This window comes from Bombus impatiens, unplaced genomic scaffold (assembly GCF_000188095.3).
Source record: "Bombus impatiens unplaced genomic scaffold, BIMP_2.2 scf_0263, whole genome shotgun sequence".
NCBI lineage: Eukaryota > Metazoa > Arthropoda > Insecta > Hymenoptera > Apidae > Bombus > Bombus impatiens.
This window is the reverse complement of record NT_176682.1, coordinates 176,185-184,983: the sequence shown is the minus strand read 5'-3', so window position 1 is coordinate 184,983 and position 8,799 is coordinate 176,185. Positions and strand designations below refer to the sequence as shown.

Here is an 8,799-nt window from a genome sequence, read left to right as displayed (position 1 = left end):
CCGCTGCTCTCGCGTCCTCGTCGATTTCTTCTTGCGGGTCGCGCGCGCTCGCTTATTGCCGATCACGTCGTTGGAATACGCAGCTGCGCCGCCAGCTCGAAGATACGTGGAATCGTTAAGGGCCTTTCTTTCGCTCTTCCAAGCGGTTGCGCGCGTATACGCGTCCTAGCTCACCGGAGAACCTTCATTGTTGCCCGCACTCCTCTCTTTCTCTCTTGCCTCGTCGTTCCACGCAGCATCCCCCTCCGCAAGACGATGTACACGATCGTCCAAAGGTTTTTGCGATACGCCGTTGAATCCTTGTTATATCGGGCCGCTCCTCTCTTCTCTTCTGTCCGGGCATCCAGCTTCGTCTGCTCGCGGAACACCTGTCAGAGTTTCTGTTATTGCGGCCCCGTCGCGGTTATTTCTTCCCGTCCTTTCCTTCCATTCCCTCGTTTTCGACTCGCTCTCCGGTCCTTTTTTTTTTTTTATTGTATTTCTCGCCCTCTTCTCGGATTTTGGCTGCGTCGAATCTTTTTCTTTCGGGTTGACTTGCGCCAGGTATGCTTGTAATAAGTTGCGTGGAGAATTTGGAAATTTGGAAGTTTGCAAATTTTCAGGCATTTCTGGCGATTCTTGGACATTTGGAAGGTCAGACTCGAGAGTTTGTAAATTCAAATACTTATGAATTTGCGCATTTGCGAATTGAAGCTTCGGGGAACGTGGTTTTGTAAATTCACACATTTGGAAATTTAGGTAGTTGGAAATTTCGGGCGTTTCGAAACTCCTCACACGATACAACTTCAATTCTCCTTTCGTATCTCCTTCTATCCCTTTCGTTCCTATTAACACAGCATACCACTTGATATAAATATTTCGGATTACATTAGTCCATGGTTAATTGCATGCGCCATAAAACACATAAACTTCTAAAATAAAAATACGTTATTGTCGCGGTCTGTCAGTCGCGATCTTTCCAAGCAGCTCCTATTAAAATACATTTTTGACTCTCGTGAATGTTCAATTAGCGGTTTATATTGCGGTGGAAAATCATTGTACAACGTTAGGGCTGTTCTGTAGCCACTCTGAATGGCTCTTATAATTGTTTATAATTGTTTATTAGTCGCGAAGAATGTGGACCCGTGCGCGTTTAACTGCGGTGTTAAGTTTCGTTGAATAACGAAAGTGGCGCAACTATGATCCGAAATAAATTACTGTTATTAATTATATTCGTGTATTTACACCCGGCGACTTCCTGTCGCTATTTCCAGTCACGGTAATCATGGAAATACTGTGTGCGATTGTTCACTATGCGTTGTTTATTTTTTTTAGTTTCCTGTTGGCGTATCGAGCATCGTGAACGTGGCCGCAGGCGAACCAAGCTAAATGGAATTGCTAGAAACGCTTGTCGACGATCGTATCACTATATCTCCATCGTTTATTCCCCTTTTTTCCCCACGGTAAACATGCTCGCTATTTCACTTACGCTTTATGCAAATCTTTTTCGGTTCGGTTTATGGCCGTTGAATTACATACGTTTTTTTTTTCCAACCGCCAATCGTAGAATTGGAAATTTTGTATTAACAAGCTTCGAGATATGCAGATAAGTAGAGGGTTGAGAATTTATGGGCTTGGAAAATGACTGACATTATTTGCATTTGAAAATTTGGAAGTTCGAGTTTTGCAAATAGAACAAACGGAATGTTTGCAATTTGAATATCTGAGAATTTGGTTATTCGAATTTTCGGAAGGAAAATCTATGTACTTGAAAATCAAAATATTCGAGATTTCGAATATTTGACAATTTAATTTTCGTAATGTCAATTTGAATTAATTTCAATCGTTGCAGATTCAATATTTTTGGATCCGAAATATCTTTAAAATTCGAACAATCGAAAGTTTGTTGGGAAGTTAAAAATCTTTCCATCACAGTAACCGAGATACCTCGTAAATTCTAAACCTTAAAAATTCATTCATTCAAGATTTCTTAACCAACAGCTAGTCTTAAACAGTCGGCGGAAAATCATCGATCGCTTCGAAGAGTTTCGCAATCGTCTGGTGATTCCGTTCATCGAACGTTTATTATCATTGCTGCATCATCAATCACAATTTAAGAATAAGAAGCAAGAAATATCGTTGACACTCGGACACTGCGATACTATTCATGTAATTAGCGCGTATACCGAACATCCGACCAGAGTGTACAGAGCAATAAATCATTTTTTTTCACAATATCTGTAGTTCGCGTTGCTGGTAGCTGGAGAGGAAAACAAAAATTCTCCTACCGCCATTATCTTTGATTGATATCTCCAAACAACTCTCGCTAACATTTCTTGCTACCATTATTCCGTTCCCATTATACACTACTCAGAACGGTTAGAGCAACGCTTTTTACTAGAGGAAAAGTAATCAGTTGCTCCTGTAATCCTTTTGGAACGATTCTCGTCATTGCTGATTTCATTGGTTGTATATTTTATTCGACGTCGAGTCGTCTTTATTATAATAAGTCTCATCACTAACTCCGGTTCCGAATACGAGCCGACAGAGCATTAAATCTTCTATATTATTCCTACGAATCGGTTTATGGGGAATTCTGGCTCGTTTAACTTTTTTAAAATTCACTAAAATTAACGCAGTATCGTTAAAAGTGTAATATATATCAATTTCTGTCGAAAATAAATTCTCCGTTGAACCTTCAACTGCGTGTAGCCACCGGTATTGAGTGCGTACGGCAGGAATATATATCATGCGTTCCCTAATTAAAATATTAAAGAATTTGAGAGCCGGGCAGATTGAAGACTCAGGTATCTGAGAAATGGGTAAGTTCAAAAATTAACAAAGTGGAAAGTTTGTATACCGGAGTATTTGACAATCGGAAAATTTGGTAATCCGAACATTCGAAAGTTAGGAATTTCGAAAAATCGCCATGATTCGCTCAACACAAAGTATTAAACATACCAACAAAAACGAGTAAAGAGAATAAAAAAGATCTTCTACAATACGGTATATTGAGCATTGCCGTCGACACATATTAAGCTTCAAAAGCAGTGAAAGGGTTAAACACATTCTTTTCCCATTCCCTCTAAAAAAAAAAAAAAGAAAAGAAGAATATATCTTAAAAAATCAACAGGACGAGAAGAAGCAACAAAAAGATTTTCTATTCCCCCTTTCCGACACCGCGGCAAAAAAATCGAATAAAAAGTCTAAGTTGGGAGTCTGGCGGATTCTATTAAGTAATCTCTGCCGGTTACTTGGATAATGAATAGCACGATCGGTGAGTGTGCGTTCCCTTCGACCCAAGTATCAGGTATACGCGAAATCCGGCGAGTCATCGTACACAGCAAAATCGTCTTCCTCCTCCTTCTCCTCTTCTTCCTTCTTTGCCCGTAGTTCGAGACACGGCTTGGTTCGAGACTCCAACCATGAGTGGTTATGCTCGCACGAATGGACGACGACGTAGCGCTCGCCTTCGCGAAAGAATGTCGGTATTCGTCGAAGATTCTGGCTAGGATGGAAAATCTCGCAACCGTTCTTACTGCTCGATCGTAAAGCGAAAACGGAAATTTTTCCATGGAAATGGAAATTCGCGTCACTTCTTGATGAAATTTCTAGTAAAAATTTAAAAAATGGGGTTTGACTAAATTTTATTTAAATTAGGACGCTAAAACCATTTAGATTTACTGTCTTTTCTATTTTTTTTTCTTTTTAATGGAAATGTGCAGGTGGGTTTGGCAAAAACTAATCTTTTTTTAGAAATTACGGATTAGTCACTTTGAATATTAGCTAGTTCATAATTTTTTCCCCATTCGTGTAGGTTGATGTAGGTATAGTTTTACTGTCGACCAGGTTTACGTAGAATAGCTTTGACAAAAGTTGTTTAATATTTTAATCGATTCTACCAAGAACCTAGCGCCTGTTCATTTTTATCTAATTTTTATGAGCTGGACAACAGCGATAAATCATTGTAACTGACTCAGTCATGCGCGAAAAAAGAAGCAAGCGTAATTATTTATATCCTTCGACATAAATGGGGAAATTGATTGACGTTTATTGTGATGATCGAATGGATATGTATGAAGACTTAGTTAACAAGATATCTCTATACTTTTATACTGTTTTATACAACAACAAAAAAAAATTTTTTTTTTTTTAAGTATTCCTCCCAGACCTACCAACGCAGCTTCTTAAATACTAAATTAATTCCTTATCTTAATTATAATTACATACTTCTGTTACGCCAACAAAAAATAAAAACGAAGTTCCACATTCCTAAACGTTATCTTAATTTCTTATCGTAATTATAATTACGTGCTTCTGTTACGACAATAATAAAAAGTAAAAAAGAAATTCCACGTGTTGAGTTACCAACACAACGACGCAAATTCCATTCCATTGCCGTAAATTGTATCACCTCGTTCACGAACCAGATTAAGCGTAATAATTCCAGCAGGGATTTGGTCTCCGTAATGTCCGGGGCCCCATAAGATTCTTAGGGGAGCCGCTTAAGCGGCGGTCTTCCCATTGTCGAGCAACGCCACGCAAATAACGGGCTTTCGTCCTACAGAGTTTCACTTTTAAGCGACAGGTATACTATTGTGAGGTTAAAAACCTGCGGCCAGGTGACAGTAAAAATCTTTTCAGGCTTCTCTGTGTCGAGGAGTGGCCGTCCCAGAACGATATACACATCACCCTAGACCGATAAGCTATTGGAATTCGTTTAGATTTTTCGAGGGTTCGGCCTGCGCCTCGAATGGGACACCATACAATCGTCGAATCATTCTTGGATCCAGAGAAACTTGATTTCATCTTCTTTTCGAATCTTTCTTTTCGTGCGAGAGCGTCAATCGTTGTATACCTTTATAAAATTTTCTTTTTATCTTTGTTTTTTTAGACCGTATATTTTTTTTTTAAGAAACCACCGTGTCTTTCTTATCTGTTTCTTATCCCGTTTAACTTAAAAATGGATTTAAGAAAATCCTTTTTGAATTTTGTCTTGCGACGCGCTAAGTTTGTGAATTCTTTTTTTATATAATTATTTGTTATGAATATATGAATTAATTAGTTGTTCGACATGTTCTTAAATATTTATCAATCGCCCGTACCATGAGTTACATCGTTGAATTAAATTTAATTTGTGATACATTGGAGTGAAAATTAGAATGATAAAAATTATTACGATATGCGTGGTGCAAGAGGAAATTATTCTAAGGAAGAATAGAATAGGTAGAGAACGAAGAATCAAGATACTAAAATTTCTGAACAAACCAACGAATCTATACGACTTCCTACGCACCTTCTAAACTTATTCCCGGAACACCAAAAATTCGTCGTGAAAGGAAGATTCTATGACGCACCTTTTCTCATGCCAGACCTGCGAGGCGTCTTCGTTAAAACAAACAACAGCGTGACTAGCAGAGGTCAACGAATCCTCCAGCATTTTACTCTCTTCAAACAAGAGTTCGAAACCAAAATGAATCGTCTACCCAACCAGGTTACACACGATCGAGAATAAACACAGAAGATTAAATCAAGAAAAAAAGAAGTACGAAGATAAAGAAGCAGCATCTTTCTACCAGACAGTTCCAAAGCTATATCAGTCAGTCTACGAACCAATCAGATTACCTGCGATCAAAAATAAACGCAGGAATCATTTCTCGAAAATTTCTTACTTCGCCAGTATTTTCTTTCAATTAGAACGTTCCAAATCTAAATTAATCGATCTCTCCGTACCAATCAGACTATACTATATCCTACGCTATATACTATAGGCCATGCTATATACTATATGCAACAAACATACCACTACGGTGAAAAATAAATACAGAAGTTAGTTTTTGTAAATTTCGTACGATTAATAATATCTTCTTTCTACTAAAAATATCTTCTTCGTATTAGTGAATTTGAAACCGCCAAATGAATCAATTACGAACCAATCGGATTATCTACCTTTGTTCCCAATTAACCTCGATGATATTCGGTTTCCATTTCGTGCAATTAGCTATCCTAATCAACCCAAGAAAGGAAGAAAGAAGACGAAAAAGGAAAGCATCTTATTTCGTTCTACCTTTTCATTTCTTTTTTCTTTCTTCTTTTTTTTCGAGAAATCGATTTCGAGCGATTTTGAATCCTTGGTCCACGTATTTACGTCCATCATTGGACGGCGTCTCAGGGTCGTTCCAGAAGTTCCACGCTGGAACAACGCAACTGGCAATAATCTCGTCGGTCCGCCATTCTCGTTATTTCACGCAACGGGTGGTACCGACGAAACGATGGTAGAAAGGTGGGAGAGAGGCGAGAAAGAAAGAGAAAGGGAGGAAGGTCAAACGATGACCCACACGAGAAGAGACCCATGCAACATGCCAATGCATTCCATGAATTGTCGAAATCGAAGCGGCGCGATCCTTTCAGAGAACGTTAATCACGAACATCCCTCAAAGGATCTACCAAGAAATCTTCAAAATCTTACACGTATCGTAGAATTTATATTTGTCAGAGCCTGCCGCGCATTAATAAGCATTTTTCGAGTTCTTTTCTTGGGAATTTTACGAGAAATTTATTTCTCTGTAAATGGGATTAACGTGGTACAGCGAAGATTTCGTTGAATTTAGAAGCTGATGAAATCGCTTCGGCTCTAAATAATCTCTGCCTCACAGATGGATTAAACGATTTCCCTCGTCCAATCTTATTTTACAATTTTTATTTCGCGACTACTGGATCGCGTTTAATCTTGTTTTTTATATACAAAGATTTGATATAATAAGATTTAATAGACCCAATGTACACTCCAAGTAACGAGTGTAAATGAAATTATTTTAAATAATTTTACAACGAAAGAAAATTCGAGTCTCTATAAAAGGACTGGAGAATGTTCAAGAAACAAAATTAATATTATATGAATGTAAGGGACATATTACCTAACAGTGAAAGTTCCATATGGAAGAATGAAAGACGAAATTTCCAAGTTACATGGAGAATTATCGGTTGATTAAATTTTTTATTATTCCTTTCGTTATGCAATATCGTGGGATAGTAAATAATTTTTTAATTACGATTTGAAAGAAAAGTAAAAAATCGTTGGTAACGTAGAAAGAATAAGAATAGACTAACCGGGGACAGAGCCTCCTGCATGTGCAGGGGTGCGTTGTCGGCCTCGTCGGTGCAAGTCGACATTCTCCCGCGCAGTCTTCCACTTCTCTTTCCAGTTCGTCTAATCGTGGCGTTCCGCTGGACGAGCCTCTTATCCCGCGACGTCGTGTCCTCCTCCAAAGTTCTCCCTTTCTGCTTCGATCCTCTCTAGTGGTCGACTAATATCGTCTACTAACCTCTACGGGAACGAACGGGTTCTAAGCATGCGGGGTTGCGTATCACAGTCTTCTGCTGAGCGTTGTATGGCACGTGATTGGACGGAAGAAGAGGAGCAGCCAGTGAGGACCTGCGAAACGGACGAGAAATAAAAAAGAGAGATGTAACAATCCTTCGTTTTTATAAGTTAAGACTACGAACAAAGAACGAGGGTAAAATAAAAAAAATGAGATCATTATGCGTGATGTAAGAAGCAGATTGTATCGTTAATGAGTCAATTTTGATCGTGTCAGGCTGTGTCATTGACAATATTCGATAGTCGAATTCCGGATTGTCAAGGTAAAAAAAAAAAAAAAAAAAGAAATGTAAAAAAGTAATTAACACGTCGACTGCCACGCGAATTTTATATGAGTCACTCACAAAGGCCATATTGATCAACTGCGTGTATCAGGCAGTAGAGAAAAGTAATGATGTCACAGCGCTATTTTTTTAAATTTGCCTTGAGACTTCCGTTTGTTTATGCCATCTGTTCGCGATACACAGCGCGTATGGAAGAACGTTATTTATTCCGAGGAAAATTTACATTGAGAAATGTATAAACAATTGAGTTGATCGGTTTAGCTTGTGATAAACTCACGTATTCTATCCTATACCATAACATTTAATTTTCTTAAATACATTACATTGCAATAGAATTTGGAGCACTTTTAATTCTACAATCTAATAATCTACTTATTTACGTGGAACCGTTTTTGCTCAATAATATATGTTTTATTGTAATCATCGTAAATTTAATAACATGGGTCCAATGGTGACCATTAGAGCTCCTTTGACAAGGAGAAGCCGAACGATGGACGTCGATAACCAACGTGAAAATATATCATTTAAAAGTTTCATTTTTCTCATTCACTGAACATGCTGCAAAATGAGCTAACCAAAGCGAAGACGTCAATCTTGTATTGTACATTCTGTCGCGTTTACGATTACGCAACGTGCAATCAGTGGGACCAGCTGGTTCGCCTCTCCTCCATTCATTTGAACCGGCTACAAGCACGTCAAACTGGAAACGGTTTCGCGGTCGCGGCTCTGATAGACAGGTGTAATAAACCGGCGTCGAAGACAGACAGACAGTCAGACAAGCGAACCGACCGACCCAGCCGCCAGGTAGCCGAGAGTGAAAAGTTCCTGTCTCGTCTCTCGAATACTGGAACACGTTCCTTTCGGTGAAAGACTCCCTAAACGTCAACCGCGAAAGAAAGAAGCGAAACTGGCAATCTGGCCGCAACGGAACCACAACATAGAGAGGAACGCAAGCGGTCGAACCGGTCGCCTTAGTATCCGACAGAAGAAGAAGAAGAAGAAGAAGAGGAAGAAGACGAAGAAGAAGAAGAAGAAGTCGCGGTCGAACAGGAAGCTGCAGCCGCATTTTTGCCCTGGCAAGTCAGGTTGTGACGTCCAGGCGGAAGAACGAGATCGGTGGAGGAATCAGGAAGGCCATCGGGTAGGGCGGCGGTG

The 8,799-nt window shown here is 39.2% G+C and overlaps 1 protein-coding gene across 4 annotated transcripts in view; it reads right to left on the bottom strand.

The window, feature by feature from the left end:
- Window positions 1-8,799, bottom strand: part of LOC100745214 (protein grainyhead) — a 169,695-nt gene that overhangs the window by 158,095 nt on the left and 2,801 nt on the right. For all 4 annotated transcript variants that reach the window (XR_004461557.1, XR_004461556.1, XR_004461558.1 and 1 more), the window contains exon 2: window positions 7,090-7,414. Coding sequence is in view for 1 of the 4 variants with exons in the window: in XM_012384532.2 (XP_012239955.1) it covers window positions 7,090-7,152 (63 nt within the window). In the remaining 3 variants the exon portion in view is untranslated. The remainder of the gene's footprint in view (window positions 1-7,089; window positions 7,415-8,799) is intronic.